Source organism: Emydura macquarii, unplaced genomic scaffold (assembly GCF_026122565.2).
Source record: "Emydura macquarii macquarii isolate MOO-44397 ecotype Brisbane River unplaced genomic scaffold, CSIRO-AGI_Emac_v2 contig_2481, whole genome shotgun sequence".
Lineage (NCBI taxonomy): Eukaryota > Metazoa > Chordata > Testudines > Chelidae > Emydura > Emydura macquarii.
In genome coordinates this window covers 251460-269206 of record NW_027132618.1, presented here as the reverse complement: position 1 = coordinate 269206, position 17747 = coordinate 251460, and the positions used below count along the sequence as shown (strand labels likewise).

At 43.4% G+C, this 17747-nt stretch overlaps 1 protein-coding gene across 4 annotated transcripts in view; it reads right to left on the bottom strand.

Annotated features, from left to right (window-relative positions):
• The window catches only part of MIER1 (MIER1 transcriptional regulator), a 68165-nt gene extending 52459 nt beyond the window's left edge, over window positions 1-15706 (bottom strand). For 2 of the 4 annotated variants that reach the window (XM_067563337.1, XM_067563338.1), the window contains exon 1: window positions 15597-15706. In XM_067563337.1, the coding sequence (XP_067419438.1) occupies window positions 15597-15605 (9 nt within the window). In that variant the 5' untranslated portion in view covers window positions 15606-15706. Of the gene's footprint in view, window positions 1-2495; window positions 2513-4736; window positions 4786-15596 lie in introns of those variants that run through there. The other 2 variants (XM_067563339.1, XM_067563341.1) reach the window with 2 other exon arrangements.
• Between the last annotated feature and the right edge of the window lie 2041 nt (window positions 15707-17747).

Sequence of the window (17747 nt, the reverse complement as noted above, 5' to 3'; positions counted from 1 at the left end):
GACATAGCAGGTGGCCACGAAGAGGCATTTGTTAGGATCTTTGACACCAGTATATCTTGGTTGATCAGGATTAGAGTTAGAGCTCCTAGAGCAGTGTTTCTTAACCTGGGGTTTTAGGGGGGTCGCAAGTGCAGAGCTGGTATTGGGGGTGGCAAGAAAGGCAATTGCCTGGAGCCACAGGGGCGCCATGAAACTAAGTTACATGCCTCAGCCCCGTGGGGGTGGGACTCAGGCTTCAGGGGTACAGTAGTTTGGAAAGGCTAAGAACCACTGTCCTAGAGCATATCTGATTGTTCGAAACTTGAATCAACGTGTAGTGTTTTAGAGCTCTGTTCTCACGTTATCCTTGGATGAAATTGTTTCCTAAATGAGCTTCCCTGCTCTTCAAGCTGGCATAGATGGTCTTCACCAACACGCTCAGATTCTGACAATATGACCTTCTGTATACCTACTTTCTCTTAGCCCCTAAAGAGGGACTATCAATATCCGTTTCACACTAGAACCAGCAAGATTACAGGGATGATGGGTCCTGGCAGCTCAGCAAAATAAATTGCTAGAGAGGATGCATGTGGAACCTCATAACAGTATGATGGTACAAGAGACCATCATCCTAATCAGAGATAAAGCCCTGATAAATGTGATTGAAGAATGGATGAAACTGTATTATTGTCATCACCAGCTTCTGAATCCCATCCTCTTGTAGAGGGGGGGTGGAGAAAAAAAAAACAAAAAACAAAAACACACTTATGGAGATTAGCATCTATGATTTGTCCCAGAAATATTATAAACCACACAGCAAAAACAACGAGAGTCCTGTAGCACTTCAAAGACTAACAAATTTAATTTCTGCAGGCATAAGCTTTCGTGGGCTGCAACCCACTTCGTCAGATGCCTTTGTCAGATGTGTTGCAGCCCACGAAAGCTTATGCCTGCAGAAATTAAATTTGTTAGTCTCTGAAGTGCTACAGGATTCTCGTTGTTTTTGCTGTATACAGACTAACATGGCTACCCCTCTGGAACTTATAAACCATATAGAGTAATTCAGCTCTTGGGGGATTTGACAAATCTGGATTGTTTCAGAAGAGAATCTGGGCTGTGCCAGAGATGTTCGGGAGCTTTTTCCACGAAGGGTGCTCTGAAGAGCAAGTCATCACAGAATGGGTAGGTTAATCCTTTTCTGAGGAAAAGCACAATGTTAACTTTGCAGCATTTTGGTTGGCCAAAAAGAAAGATAACATACTACTAATAATGTCTGCTGCATGTGAAGCGGAGATATCTCCATGTGTGATTTCATATAATAATTAGGCTTGGCAGGATTAGACTTTTATAAGTAAATGTCAGTAAACATCAATTTCACACAAACCGACAAAAATACTTGCATTGATAATCAAAATTTATTGACAGGCAAAGAAAGAAAAATGCTGCTTGAGAACATATTAAAGTTTTGTAGGAGAGTAAAGAGTTAAAAGCAGGATAAGTAATCAGGCCTAAGCTACAGGGAACGGAGTCAAGGCAAGGGCAAACCTTGTTTCTGTTAACTGGTGTGAATTATAGTTAGAGTCTTATCTTTTTCTTCTTTTCCTCCCTTCCTGGCCATCTGTGCTGGGAATGAGGTTAATAAAATACCTATTGCTATTTCTGTACAAGGCCTTCTGGTGGGAAGAAAGCATTATCTTCCTTCTCCCGCTCACGTGCCTTTACTTCAAAGAACGTTAGTGTAAAATTTATAGGTTTTAAGATGATGTGCCTGGCCTCTGTATGGTAATCCTGTAAATAACAAACGGGTGGGTATAATTATATTCATTATGTAGTTGTTAATATTCATTTTATAGGTGTCAATGTAACCAAATAAGGGACTATGGGGAGTTGCTGAAAACGTATACATTTACATACTGTTATGGATAAAAGAATTGTAAAGTAACCCCCTCATTGCTCACTTGTGGCGTCAAGGTGGATCAAGCAGGCAATAAAGGGTTCCGTCTCCCCAATCCACCCCCGGGATAACCTGTTTGGTTATTTCTAAGAAGTTTGATTTAAGGATATTTACTTTGGATATTTTGACATGTGATGTTGACAATTAGTGTTTTAGTTTTCATAACTTTTCATTTTTTTAATCTCAATGTTTACGGTCATTAAATAATATCTAACCCCCCAGTTTATTGCAATCGTGAAAAACAATAGAATAAAATGCTTAAAAGCAAACCGATTATCCAATTACAAAAAAAATTAAAATTGAATTCTGCCCAGCCTAATAAATAAATAAATAAAATAAAGTGTAAATAGTTGATCTGAAGAACACCTGACAATACAAAAAATCTCCTTTGGAAATTGCTGCTATGGTGGAATGCAAGGTCTCAGTCCTGAACTGTGACTGAGAAGAATCTATTCAAGAACTTCAGGTTGAGCACTGATCTGTCTTTGGAAAGCTTGAACACTAAGAAGAGGATGAAATGGAGTCTTAAGCCTTCTTGTCCCCTGGGAACTCAATTACTCACATTTGAAGATGATATGCTGCAGTCTTCATACTCTGGTTTTCAACTGGTTGAAGGAAGAAGAGGATGTCAACACAGGCTTATGAACTGGTAAATATAAATATAACTACCTTTAAAGGAAATGCTTCAGGGATAGATTAGAAGACAAACACTGCAAAGAGAAAATTGTAAGTTTCAATGGCTGCTAAATGTGCTTTATGGGCAAAATAGTACAGACTCTTGATCAAAGATAAGAATCTAAAAAAGAGAGGAACTGGGAAGTTTGTAAAGAACCATCCAGAATATCCATCTATTCCATTTGAGAATGGAAGCCAGGTAGTCTTACAAAATTGCAAAATTATGTTTCTAACTGCCAAATCAGTATCCAATAGTCTTCCTTGCTAAAACATCAGATTCATGGCTGCTAGGTGAAAGGACTCAAGATGCAGGTGCAGAATTTGATCTATCCTCTGAAAAGATCATTAGGACCCAGGAGCAAGAACAGAAGCTCTCAAGACAAGATTAACAGGTGTGAGTGGCAGATCTCATGAGTCCATGCTGAAGCTGTGAGAGATAGTCAGGTTCCATCTTCCTGGATTTTACATAAGACTTTAGATAAAAGAAGATTAATCTAAAGGAAGTCAAACCGAAGACACTTTTTCACAGTGAGAAGATTATCATTGCTTCTGGATCTCAGTTCACTCAAGCAAAACTCTGGACATCTGGCATCATATCATCCTTGGTAGCAAGTAGCACTTTGCATCTACAGATGATTCCATCTAGAACAGATTGTGTCTGCTACCATGATGTTTAGAGACCATTAAGGTTGGTCTTGGTGTGATGTGGTGTTCATCCCACATTTGCCCAGAAAAGGTTAATGTGGATTGGGGGGTGGGGGCGGCTAATTAATCTGAAGGGCCACTGCTGAGGGGAATCAAGTGGCAAAATAGTCCCCAACTGTGTGGGGGAGCCAAGCTGGGGAAGAATAAGGATTACGCAGAAGTCACCTACTACAGGACAGACCCAACAAAGAAAACCGAACACCACTTGTCATCACCTACAGTCCCCAGTTAAAATCTCTCCAACACATCAATAAGATCTACAACCTATCCTAGCAGATGATCCGTCTCTCGCTCAGGCAGTGGGCGAGAGACCCATCCTGGCTTACGGACAGCCCCCCAACCTGAAGCAAATACTCACCAGCAACCATACACCCTACAAGAAGTTCAATCCAGGAACCTATCCCTGCAACAAAGCCCGTTGCCAGCTCTGCCCACACATTGACTCTAGTGACAGCATCACTGGTCCTAACCACATCAATTACACCATAAGGGGCTCATTCACTTGCACATCCACTAATGTTATATATGCCATCATGTGCCAGCAATGCCCCTCCTGCCATGTATATTGGCCAAATTGGACTATCACTTTGCAAAAGGATAAATGGACACAAATCAGACATAAAAAACAACAACATCCATAAACCAGTCAGAGAACACTTCAATCTCCCACGACACTCTGTCTCTGACCTGAAAGTTGCTATACTTCTACAAAAAAATTTCAAAAACAGACTTCAAAGAGAAACTGCTGAGTTAGAAATTATCTGCAAACTTGACACATTCAAACTGAGTTTAAACAGAGATTTGGAATGGCTCTCTCATTACAAGAAGTAATTTGCTCTGATCACCCATTCTCACCTCCTACTCAATGGTTGTCATTAGGCCTCAAGTACCCAGCTTTCATCCACCTACCCCATTGTTGTCTATGCCTTTGGATATGTATATGTTGCCTCCTATATATGTTGCCAATATTTGCTGTATTATTTCTACCAACTGCATCTGAGGAAGTGGGCTGAAGCCCACGAAAGCTTATGCCTGCTGAAATTAAATTTGTTAGTCTTTAAAGTGCTACAGAACTCTTGTTCTTTTTTTTTTTTTTTAAGAGTTTAATAACATCTCTCTTTACTGGACTTAGTTGCTAATTGGGGGCTAGAGACTGAAATGCAATAAAGGGGGCTGTATATTTTTTTGAGGGGGGGCTTCCTGATAACCAGTGGGGGAAATCAGGAGAGCAGTTTGTGACTGGCCTGGGAATCAAACTGCAGTGTTAAGCCACCAGTTTGGGAGAATCTGCTCTATTTTCAGGTGGGCATAGACAGGTCCCAGATCTCACAAAGCTAATCCCAAAACGGCCAGGAGGAGGTGCCATCCTAGCAGTGAGTGGAGCACCCCGTAACACTTGGCTCCTGCAACTAAAGTCACTTACCACTGGACTCCTTGGTCCCTTAGATGAAGCACTGAGAAGAGCACCATTTCCACAGAACTTCTATTCAAGGAAGAGAGGAGACAGACACTCCCTGTCAGCTTAGGTAACACTTCGCAGCTGTATTGTCTGAGAATTTTCACTAGCTTTTATTCAATAGATAGAACTTTTCCATGCAATCTGGTCTTACTTGGTTTCCAGAAGCTGTAGGTTAGCAAATGGCCCAGGTAGGCACCCCATCCTAAACTGGATATATCCATACCTATTACAAGAGATACAGACTGCTGAGTAAACAATGAATAAGAGACCCACTACACCCAAGACTCCAAGTGCTTACAGGGGTTGCAAGAGCTACAATGAGGTTGTGCACAATGAGATGCACACAAAATTCATCTAAGGCTAAAGAAACCAGAGATGCAGTCTTTAGAATAGTGTGGCCAAAGAAGGCGGTTATTTTTCAAGAAAAAACAGGGCCATTTCTATCAGTCAAAATCTTGCTAGTTGCACTGCTTTCTGAAATGCTAAAGGAAGTGCTTCTAAAAAAAGAAATACTGAAGTTCTTCTACAGTCCACAGTGACTCTTACCAGAGTCAAGCCTCAAGTTGGTTCCAGACTTGGGCTTATTGTAAAATTTCATTTTATGGAAAAGGAACAGATTATCTGAGGGTAACAAACATGATCAGAAGGATTATGTCCTAAAAGTTAGTCACCCAGAACTCCCTCAAAAATCCTACGTTCCCCCTCTGCCACAGACTTCCTATGCCATCTTGGACAAGACATTTAATCTCTCTGGGCCTCAGTTCCTCCATCTATGACAGGGATATACTACTTCCTTTCTCCCACTTGTCTTTTTCTATTTAGTCTGTAAGTCTGCCCCAAATGGCATGTGTGTTTGACACTGATCACACCCCACTGTGCTAGGCACTGTATAATCACTTCTAACCTTCTACTTCTGGATAAGATTATTTCTGGAAAATTTTGTGGCATGACAAGTCAATTATCCAGACGCCTGATTTCTTTGACTGGGCAATCAAGATCTATCAGTCGCTTTTGAGATGTTAATGTATTTAGCGTCACTAGTGAAAGTGGATGGGACTGCACTTTAATGGCTTTTGGCCGTCTGTTAGAGAGGATCTTTACAGGAGTGTTGGTCAGTTTTGCTCTTCTGCCTTAGGCTTTCCCGGAGGGAGAGAGAATAGCAGAACTTCCTGCCCAGGAGGAACTGGGTCACAAGCTCAAGGAGAGCCCAGCAGAGTAAGACCACTGGAAGACCTACATGAGGCAGGAAGAGCTGGACATTCCAGAGTACATCTATTCACAGGTTTAGAGACTAGTGGCACTAGAGAACTGGCAGGTGAGCTTGCAGATGGGAGCTAGGAGAACTAGTGTACGAAGCCCTGCCACTGAGGTAATAGGGGGATAAGAGGAAGGGATAAAATAGACTGGTGAGGCCCTGCCATCAGAACAATTGGTAAGGACTAAAAGGGCCTAGGAAACCCTGCTGTGAAGATGCATAATTAAATACATCGGTTATGCTCCAACAAACAGCACAAAGGGAAACCTTAATTGCAACATGCAGAGTGCATACATTGTGTGGTGGAGAAAGGAGGGAAAACAAGACTGAGAAACTAGATGTCAGGTCACGGTGAGATGATCTCTCCCACAAGTATCACAAAGATCTATTATACACACTGAATAAAAGTGGGGGCATAAGAATGGTTAGTGGATCTATGAAGATAGGTGTGATGATCTCCATCAAGTATGGGTTGTGGTTTGATGATACCCCATGTAGGTTCCAACATGGGGTAGTAGGTGACAACTAGTGGTGTGTGATCAGAGGCTGTTTTATTTCTGTACTGAAGCAGGTTCTCTCAGGGATCACCACACTTACCTTCACAGATCCAATAAACACCCCAAATACACCAAGAAATCTATTATTCTACAGCCAGGCACTCTGATACCACAGAACAGGTGTAGTGATCAATGGCTCGATGTCTAGTTGGCAGCCGGTATCAAGTGGAGTGCCCCAGGGGTCAGTTGGTTTTGTTTTGGCTGGTCAATTCTGGCCAGTTTTGTTCAGCATCTTCATTAATGATCTGGGAGATGGGGTGGATTGCACCCTCAGCAAGTTTGTGGATGATACTAAGCTGGAGAGAGCGGTAGATACGCTGGAGGGTATGGATAAGATACGGCGTGATCTAGACAAATTGGAGGATTGGGCCAAAAGAAATCTGAGGTTCAACAAGTGCAGAGTCCTGCACTTAAGACAGAAGAATCCCAAGGACTGTTACAGACCGGGGACCAATTGACTAAGCAGCAGTTCTGCAGAAAGGCACCTGGTGGTTGCAGTAGACAAGCTGGATGTGTCAACAGTGTGTCCTTATTGCCAAGAAGACTAATGGCATATTGGGCTGCATTAGTAGGAACATTGTCAGCAGATTGACAGAATTATTCCCCATTATTCGGCACTGGTGAGGCCTCATCTGGAGTATTGTGTCCAGTTTTGGACCCCCCACTACAAAAAGGAAGTAGACAAGTTGGAGAGAGTCTAGCGGAGGGCAACAAAAGTTATTAGGGGGCTGGAGCACAAGACTTATGAGGAGAGGCTGAGGGAACTGGGCTTATTCAGTCTACAGAAAAGAAAAGAGTGAGGGGGGGATTTGATAACAGCCTTCAACTTCCCTCAGCTGCCAGAGGGGAAGAGGGGGGGGCAGCCCACCAGGAGCCCGTGGGGCAACTGCCAGCGGAGCCTGTGGACCAGACTCTCAACTCCCCACGCTGCCCCTCTTAGGTTGGTGAAAGTGCTCCTGGTGAGGATGCACACCACCAACCCAAGGAGAGCAATATGGACATCAGCCACTGCAGTAATTAATGTGGTGGCTGTAAGTCAACCTAACATAGATCAACTTATCTATATAGTGTACACAAGGCCTGAGTAAATTTTCCAAATCTGAAGAAAAGCTCTATGTAAGCTCAACAGCATGTCTCTCTCATCAACAGAAGCTGGCCCAATAAAAGATATTACTTCACCCACCTTGTCTCTCTAATATCCTGTGATCAAGACGGTTACAACAATACTGCATACAATAATGAAGTTACTGACATTTTGCAAGAAAAAAACCCAAGTACACTTTATCACTTCATTCTTGGTCATGGAATAAAATCACTGTTTTATGGACTTATTCCAGGTATGTACATACCCAACCATATGAACATCATTCAAAGAGGCGGCATATCAGAGTTTTGAATGTATAGCTAGGTCACACTGTAACTGTTGTTTCCACAACTTAACTCATTCAAGGACATGGATTCATCACCTTGGACAAAATCCATTTGTAAGCCAAACAGCATTTACACTCATTCGGCTTTTCATCCTTTTCTTTTACTAATGTTATCTTTAGTTATTTCACCCATAACTAAATTGCAGACACCTTGGCAATGGAATGCAGGAGCCATTTAACAGGCTACAGCAGTACTACATAACTACTGGGAGCAGGAAGTTAAAAACAACTTAATTGGTGAATTGGAGGAAACAACCATCTAAAATGGCAGAGAATACCCTTTGCTCAAGAGGGTATGCCTTCCTTTTGTTACTTGCATACATACAACCAGGAGTCTTATTAGAACTCGTTATATTCAAGTAATGGCAATGTTGAAGACCATTTGCCCCCAATTTTCTTGCAAAATGCAAGTGAACATATGCTGGATTTGTACCTCCAGGCTTGTGTAAGATTACTACTTGGGTCTACATCTGAAGTCCACTTGGAAATTTCAGCTAGTACAAAAACAATGGATGCCCACTGAAGAATTTTACACACATTGATCTGATGCTTGCGACTGATTTGGCTTCCATGTCACCTCCAGATGAAATGTAAGGTGTTTGTCTCAGTTTACGAAGACTTGTTATTTGGTTACCAGATATTTAAGGAGACCACTCCTCCCCTGTGACTCTCTCAGAAAGCTGAGGTTGGTTGAGATACTTGAGCTTCTACATCAGGGGCTCACATTCTCAGCAGAGGACACTTGATTACATAATTTCCTTTGATCCGATACAGCTCAAATTTGATGACTTTCAAAGACTATCCATTTACTTAGGCTTTTTCTGAAGAAAGGATCAGGTAATATCTTGTTCTGTTTAACACAATTATCGAGTTTTAAAACGCTGTGTTATATGTATTATACATTTTCCTAGATAAGTTAATGGACACAAATTCAAACTGAACAAACCAATTTGACTGCAACTACGAAGGAATTTAGGTAGGCAGAAACTATTACCCACACTACAATTTGGTCAGGACACCTCACTTTTGTAAAAGTGTGAAAATTTGATGCTCACATTTGGTCAGAACCTCCGTTTTATGTCTCACCTGAAAGACAACCCCTTCAACAGCACAATATCCCAGAACACCATGTTGAGTAATTCATTTATTTTTGACTTGAAGACTGACAGTTTCCTGTAGTATCCTGTGATTTCTTGGAAGTCTCCCGCCTTCATACTGTTAAGGCCCATCCCTCCTCAGCTTGTGAAAACTGAAGAGCTCATAGCCAGAGGTAACATGGTTGCAAAACAAGTGACAACACCACTATATTTCATAGAGCATATTGCATTACTGTTAATTAGAACCATCTCTCCACCCCCCGCCACCCCGGGAAGACAAAATGCTAAAAATTAAATTATACAGAATTAGGTGGCATAAGCAAGGGAAAAATGGATGAATTCAGCTGAGACTTAAAACAGATGGAAAACAAGTCACGAGGGCCTCATGAAATATATCCTAGAATACTCAAGGAGCTGACAAAAGAGATGTCTGAGCCATTAGCGATTATCTTCAAAAAGTCATGGAAGACAGGTGAGATTCCAGATGACTGGAAAAAGGCAAATACAGTGCCATCTATAAAAAGGGGATTAAGGACAACCCAGGGAATTAAAGACCAGTCATCTTAACTTCAGTACCCAGAAAGATAATGGAGCAAATAATTAAGCAATAAATTTGCAGATACTTAGAATATAATAAAGTGATAAGTAACAATCAGCATTGATTTGTCAAGAGCAAATAGTGTCAAACCAACCTAATAGCTTTTTTTGACTGGGTAACAAGCCTGGTGGATGGGGGAAGCAATAGATGTGGTATAGCTTGACTTTTGTAAGACTTTTGATATTATCTCGCATAACCTTATAAACAAACTAGGGAAATATGGAGGTACTATAAAGTGGATGCATAATAGGTTGGAAAGCCGCTCCCAGAGAGTAGCTATCTGTGGTTCACAGTCAAGTTGGAAGGGCATATCAAGTGGGGTCCTGCAGGGATCAGTTCTGTTCAATGTCTTCATCAACGATTTAGATAATGGCACAGAGAGTACACTTATAAAGTTTGCGATGATACCAAGATGAAATGGGTTGCAAGTGCTTTGGAGGATAGCATTAAAATTCAAAATGATCTGGACAAATTGGAGAAATGGTCTGAAGTAAAAGGATTAAATTCAATAAGGACAAATGCAAAGTACTCCACTTAGGAAGAATCAGTTGCACATATACAAAATGGGAAATGACTACCTAGGAAGGAGTAGTGGGGATGATAGTGGATCACAAGCTAAATATGAGTCAACAATGGAACACTGTTACCACAAAAAAAAAAGCAGCAGCAAACATCACTCTGGGGTGTATTAGTAGGAGTGTTGTAAGCAAGACACAAGTAGTAATTATTCCACTCTACTCTGCGCTGATTAAGCCTCAACTGGAGTATTGTATCCAGTTCTGGACACCATATTTCAGGAAATATGGGGACAAATTGGAGAAAGTCCAGAGAAGAGCAACAAAAATGAATAAAGGTCTAAAAAACATGAGCTATGAGGGAAGGTTGAAAAAAATTGGGTTTGTTTTCTCTGGAGAAGAGAAGACTGAGGAGGGACATGATGACAGTTTTCAAGTACACAAAAGTTGTTATGAGGGTGGAGAAAAATTCTCTTTAACCTCTCAGGATAGGACAAGAAGCAATGGACTTAAATTGCAGCAAGGACCGTTTAGACTGGACGTTAGGAAAAACTTCCTGACTGTCAGGGTGGTTAAGTACTGGAATAAACTGTATTGAGAATTTCCATCATTGGAGATTTTTAAGAGCAGGTTAGACAAACTCCTGTCAGGGATGGTCTAGAAAGATAACACTTAGTCCTGCCTTGAGTTCAGGGGACTGTATTAGAAGACCTCTCAAAGTCCCTTCCAGTCCTATGATTCTTTGATACTATGATATAGGAAGGCTGTTCCAGATGCCAACTGCTGCAAAGGTGAAGGTTCTCATACCACCATTAATGACAAAGATTGCTTTCTCAATGATCCTCTAATGACAAACAGTCTTAAAAGCTGTGGTATTTAAATGGGCTGGTTTATGTTCTTTTTTTTTAAACTAAGGAAACTGCACGTATGCAATTACACTTGTACACAATTGCATTGCACTTTCTCCATAGCCATTGTTCTAATCTAGAATTTTAATTAACAACTGCATACCTATTTCAAACTGTAAATACTCAAAAATGTGAATACCAAATCAAAATAACATTATACATGTGAGTTTTACAAAAGGTTTTAACAGTCAGACCACCCCCTTCCAGCGAGTGTCCCCTTCCCCCCCATATTAAAAATGCAGAACCATAAAAGGGTACTTACTAATGTCTCTTTAAAAGCTTATAATCAAGGAAACAGTGAATTAAACTGCATGTATACAGTTACTGTATGAGACAAATGTTTCTTTAAATCCACTATTCTTAGAGTTAATGCTACTTCTCTATCCCAAAGAAAGCTGGAAGGCTAAATTCACTAAAATTTGTCAGGTGCTTCGATACCACAGAATTGCCTATAAGTTAAATTAATAAATGTAGTTATTAGTAACTAAAATCAAACTGTAACAATATAAAAAAGAATATTCAAACCAAATTAACTTTAGAAAAACTAGTTTCACTTTTGCAGTTAAAATCAGTTTCACTTTCTAGTCCCATTTACTAGCATAAAGGGTTTGAGTTCCCGTCAAAAGAAACTGTTTCAAAACCAACCTTCCATAAAAACTAAAATAATCCACAAAGTCTTTTAATATTCACTTTAGATTTGTTCAGCATTTTAAGTCTAGCTTTTTAAGAACAAAAATATAGCTGTGTCTCTTGAACACACCACTTGACAATACTTCCTCACCTAAAGTACGTCTACACTTGCAGCTGGAAGCTTGCTTCCCAGAGCACATAGACAGAAATGCTCTAGCTCTGCTTGAACTAGTGTGCTAAAAAAAGTAGCAGAGACTCAGGTAGCATGTGTGGCAGGTCGGGCTAGCCATCTGAGTACAAACCCATCCAGACTCCTCAGGTACATATTTGGACAGCTAGCTTGAGCCACTGCCTGTGCTACCCTTGGCTACACAGTGGGATTTTTAGCATGCTAGCTCAAGCAGAGCTAGCAGATTTATCGACCACTTTGGAAAGCACATTCCCCACTGCAGTGCAAACATATCTTTAGGGTGTAACACTACGCTGGACTGAACTCTCAGCATGGGGAAGAGGGGGATAACGTAGCTTAAGACACCTTTGAGCCCTTCTGATCCTAGGCTTTTCCCTGGCCTCTGGTGTCATTTAGGGCATGCTTTTACATATAGTGCTGCAGCAGCACAACTGTACTAATACAGTTGCACCACTGCAGTGCATCTGGTGAAGACGCTCTATGCCAACAGGAGAGTCTCCCATCAGCACAAAAAAACCTCCCTGAGCAGCATAAGCTACGTTGACAGGAGAAGCTTTCCCACCAACATAATGCTGTGAACACACTTATGTCTGTGTAACTTATGTCACTCGGGGGGAGGAATATTCACACCCCTGAATGATGTAAGCTTTGCCAACATAGACTGTAGCGTAGACATAGCCCTAGACAGCCCTAAGTGCCTAAGTTACGGCAATATTTCTCCATAATGTTGTTTGATGTGACCCCATTTGAAAGTCTGACTTCAGATTAGTCAAATTTAGTCTAAGAAAATCTCTCAATACCATTCCTATTCTGTCCAGAATCTGAAGTGACAGATTCTCTCAGACATGTAAAAATTGCCCTTTTAGATCCCATGCCTCCCATCCGATAGGATCTTTCAGCCTCACTCCCAAGGTGTCTGCTACCTCCACCTACAAAGACAGCATTACAGCCATCTTCCTCAGTTCCTGTACCAGGGAAAACCTTCCACAGCCTGATCCAGGGCTTCTGGAGCCCCTTTATGCTGCTCTGACACTTTAACATGGTGTTAAGGAGCCAGAGTGGGAGTGAGGATCTCAACCTAAGTCCACAATCATAGAAACATTAAAGTTTTAAAATAGAGCTCTCTGCAGTTCTCCCGTGGCCTCTAGAACAATTTCTCTTTTATCCATTAACAAAATATCAAGCCCAACAAAATACAAGTATAGCTCCAGAACATATGAAATTAGGCATATGAAGGCATATGAAATTAAAAACAATTCATGTTTCACCAGCTACCATCAGCATGGCTTTCTTCAGCTCTATCTACATGCACTCTGCAGAAGTCCTATAGCATAGTTTCTCAACCTGTGCGAGACACAGGCAGGGGATACTGGGGAAAAACAGAGTGAAGGGGAGACAGGCTTCTGGTGAAGGCAGGCAGCAGCACCCCGCTTCCTACCAGGTCCCAGCTCCCAGGTGAGAGCCCGGTGGCAGTCTCCTGCATCTCATGAGCTGGACTCGCAGCTGGGTGGCAGCCACTCGCACCCTGGCTCCAAGCTGAGGGACAGCCTCCAGCGCCCCGGCCTGAAGATGGTCAGCAGCCACCTGCCCACATCCCTGGGTCCCAACCGATGCAGACGCCTCTTCTGCCCCAGCTCGGATTGGGTGGTAGTCAACAAATCTCCTGGGCTGGCAGCCAGGCGGCAGCCCCACTCCCTGGGTCAAAGCCCAGTGCCCAGAAAACTTGTCAATTTCACTGCTCAAGCTGAGCAGTGAAATTGACAACTATGACAGCCCCAGATTTCACCAGTTACCCTCCTTCCCTGTCTCTCTCTCGCCCCTTCCTCCTCTCAAATCTATGGCAAAATATTTGGCACGGCACTTTATATTCCCCAGCATTGGCATGCGGCTCAAAGCCTCCTAGCTTTGGCCAACATCACCTCTAGTCCAGGTACATACTTGAGTTGCGCACCCCTGGTGTAAAGGTGGTAACTCTAATCACACTAGATCTGACATCTGTCATATCACAGCCTTACATACTCAGCCCTTCTTCCAACATATGGCTCCCATTAGTCTGTAAATATAAAATCCTGTGGAAAATTGAGTGTTGGGGTACGTATTAAAATTTTCAGAAGTTAGGGGGTACTTGCTACTTAAAAGGTTGAGAAACACTGTCCTATAGCACTGAGAATTGTATAATCCTGGTACAATTAGAATGGACATGGAAAACACAGTATAGAAAGTAACTTTAGAAACTTATGCAGAAAGTACTAGTTACTGACTCCTGCAACAACATGGTGAACTTTAGTTCACACCAGTGTAGTGTGCAAAAGATTTCAGAACTAACACCAGTATTTAATTGACAAAATGTGCAAGCAATTAGTGAGATTTTAACACACACAGAGATCCCACATGCTGTTATGTCCAAAATATCAAGTGTCCCTACATCTCTGGGGCCTTGAAGATATGAGAGGAAGGGGGAGTTACATACTTGCACTTCTAGCAGCTTACAGAAATACTGAGGGAGAAGATCTATGGTTCTCAATGACTCCAAAGAGAAAAAAGGAAGGTATTTATCTCCTAACTGTGGTGACACTGAGGATACAGTAAACATAGTGAGCACGATAGCACATATTTTTTGAGCAGGAAAGGGTTTGAATGCCAAATCAGGATTTTCAAAGGGGAGGAGTACATACTGAAAAATGAAAACTCTCCCCAAGTCAAAATAAAAATGCAGGAATTGAGAGGAGGGAGAAAAAAAAAAAGATTCCATAACCCATAGTCTAAAAAAAGGATAACAGATCTGATAAATAACTGTCTTTATTCTAAAGAGCGAGGGGGCTCCCTCTACAGAAGAAGGGTTTTACCGTATGAATTGCAAATGACCATTTCCAATTTCATTCTCTGAAATGGTTCTAGCAGTATATAAGCTGAAACTTCCAATTTGAAGTCAAGGAAAACCTCAGCAACATTTCTACTCCCTCTGTCCAAAACATGAAACGAGCAATTCCCCAAGAAGGGTTAAAATTGCCCTTTCCTATCCCATCAGAAGAGGCAAATCCCTGCCACACAAACCTCAAATGAGTCTTTTTACACCACCATCCTAGACCATCCACAAAAGAGAAGAAATATAGATAGCTCTTCCCCACTCTCAGACCCCAGAGCAAGGGGGGGGAAGCTCTTCCTCCCTACCCCACCAGGAAAAGCAGTGCCTCTCTCCAGGACCCACTGCTGGACCCACCCCCACCCCGCCACAGGAGCAGAGCCCCACCCACCACCCCTGGGGTGGCTGCCCCCACTCCCATCCTAGGAGTAGCGCACTCCCATCCCGGCACCAGCCCCCCACGTCTCCCCGGGGCTGGCAGCCCCCCTTCCCATAGGGCTGGCAGCCCCCGCGCCCCACAGGGGCTGGACGCCTCACCCTGTCCCGGCCCCGAGGTAGCGCTTCGGGCCGGGGCCAGGGAGGGGTGCGTCCCTAAACTCACCGAACACAACCCCCCTGTCCCGACGAAGGTCCCCCGCCGCCACGGGCGGGGCCCGGGGCAGAGGCCCGTGGGGGGGATGCGGGGCGGCCTCCCCACCCAGGTAACTAACTTGTAGGAAGCTTCTCCCGGCCGCGACCCCGCGCAACAAGTTCCCGGCCGGCCCCGGAGCCGGGCTCTTACCTCGGCCATGTTCGCTGAGCGGCCTGGCGGGCGGACGAGACGGGGTAGGGAGAGGGTCACATCGCCGCCGCGGCGAAGGAAGCAGCACCGGCGGCGGCGGCGGGTCACGGTCTATGCGGCGGCGGGGGGAGGACGGGGGCCGCCGGGGGCACAGATACCCGACGTCACTACGCACAGGCGGCGGCCGCGTGCCCGAGAGCACATCGTGCACGCTCCAGGCCGGGAACCGTGCGCGTCCCCCGACACCAGCACGCGCGCTCCCAACAAGCCGTGCGGCGGGCGCGCTCGGCTGGCGGATGGAACGTAGACGGCGGAAGGCTCCGGCCCATCAGGTTCTGCAGAGCTCAGCAGCAAACAAGGAAATCCACTTCCCCCGCCCATCGGCGCAGCGTGCAGGCAGGGCTCAATGAGTCACCGCCCTCCTAGGCCCAGTCCCCTGCGAACTGGGGCCGGCGCCCTGCCTCTCCTAGGTCTAGGCACGAGCGTGGGAGGGCCACTCTGAATGGCATATGGTGCCAGTCACCCTCCATGTCACCAGCTACCAGCACCCCTCCCTCTCACAGTGTCACTCACGGTTTATAGCAAAAGAGCAGCTCCCTCTCCTGCACTGAACTGCACGACCGGTTCCCCTAGTATCAGTCAGTCACCTGCAAACAGAGTCCACCTGAATAACAGCAAACAGGTAGAGCCGTGCAAATCTGCGGATATTCGCTTCGCATCTGCGGATATGTGCGGATGTGGATAGCCCTGGACCATTTTTGTGGCTTGTAGATGGATGCGGATCCCAATTTTATATCTGAAACCCTGCAAATCCATGGATATTCGTCTTATATCTGCCAATACCTGAGGATCATTTTTGCGGATCACAGACTGGATGTGGATACAAATTTTGTATCTGCAGGGCTCTGCAGAGTCTGCCAAATGTGAATCACAGCATACATACCTCCCCTTCCTCAGCGCAAATGATCAGCACACATCTCACCCCACCCTGTGCAAATCATCGGTATGTACTTACCATCTCCCAAGTAGGGCTGCCAATTTTGGTTAGATGTATTCCTGGAGGTTTCATCACATTACATCTTTAATTAAAGATTAAACTTTATTTCCTGGTGACTCCAGGACAATCCTGGAGGCTTAGCAACCCCACCCCAAGCAATGTAACTGACCTGCACACATATATATCCCCCTTTCCCTTCCCAGTGAAATCAGCACACTTCCATCTTTACCCATGTAAATCACCAGCATATATTCACCTTCCCCCAGGCAATGTAAATCACCAGCACACATACTTCCCCCTCCTCCTTCCCAGTGAAATTAGCAGCACAAATTCACTTCCCATGCAAATCACTAACACACATATACCCCCAAGCAAATCACCAACAAACAGGGTTCGTGCTCATCTAAATCACCAGCAAATATTATTTACAGTAGCAATACTGTCACTCCCAAGCATTCAAAAATCATGAGACAAGTCCCAAACAATCATGCAATCAACTTAAACATTAGATTTAAAATATATGCATTTAGTGTTCCTTTTTTGCCTTCTGATTTCTGTGTCCTTGAGATGCACTCATTTCATGTTTGAAACTTTTTCTACAACCATGAGGACTAGAAACTTGCTTTACAAAAAGGAAAAACCAATGCTGAGAGTCTCATGTAGTAACATGACTCCAAGAGCTGGGGCTGTAAGTAAAGTATCATAATGCCTGTGATACAATCACAACAATTGGGCAGCACTGTGGTGCCTAAAGACACTAATCCTGACACTACTGCTGTAGGCACTGTACAAACATGTATTAAGAGACAGTCCGTAAGTTTACAGTCTAATTAGATAAAAGTGAGAGTGGTCTCCTTTCCCTAATGTAAGGCACCAGTAAATAGAGTCTCATCAGGTACAAGCCAGAAGAATGTGTGTCTGTCTTAAATAGCAACAATTAAGTTTTATTTACTGTTGCAATATATTAAGACAAAGGATAACAGCAGCTTAACCTTTTACCTTAATTTAGGAAAATCAGTTTTTAAAAAATGACTAAACAGATGTGAGACTCAAAATCATAATTCAAATTTTACCAATATTCGGCGTATAGGATCTGTGACTCTGTTGGAGAGCTCATAAGCACTGTAAGGCATGTTTGGTTTTTGAGCTGGATC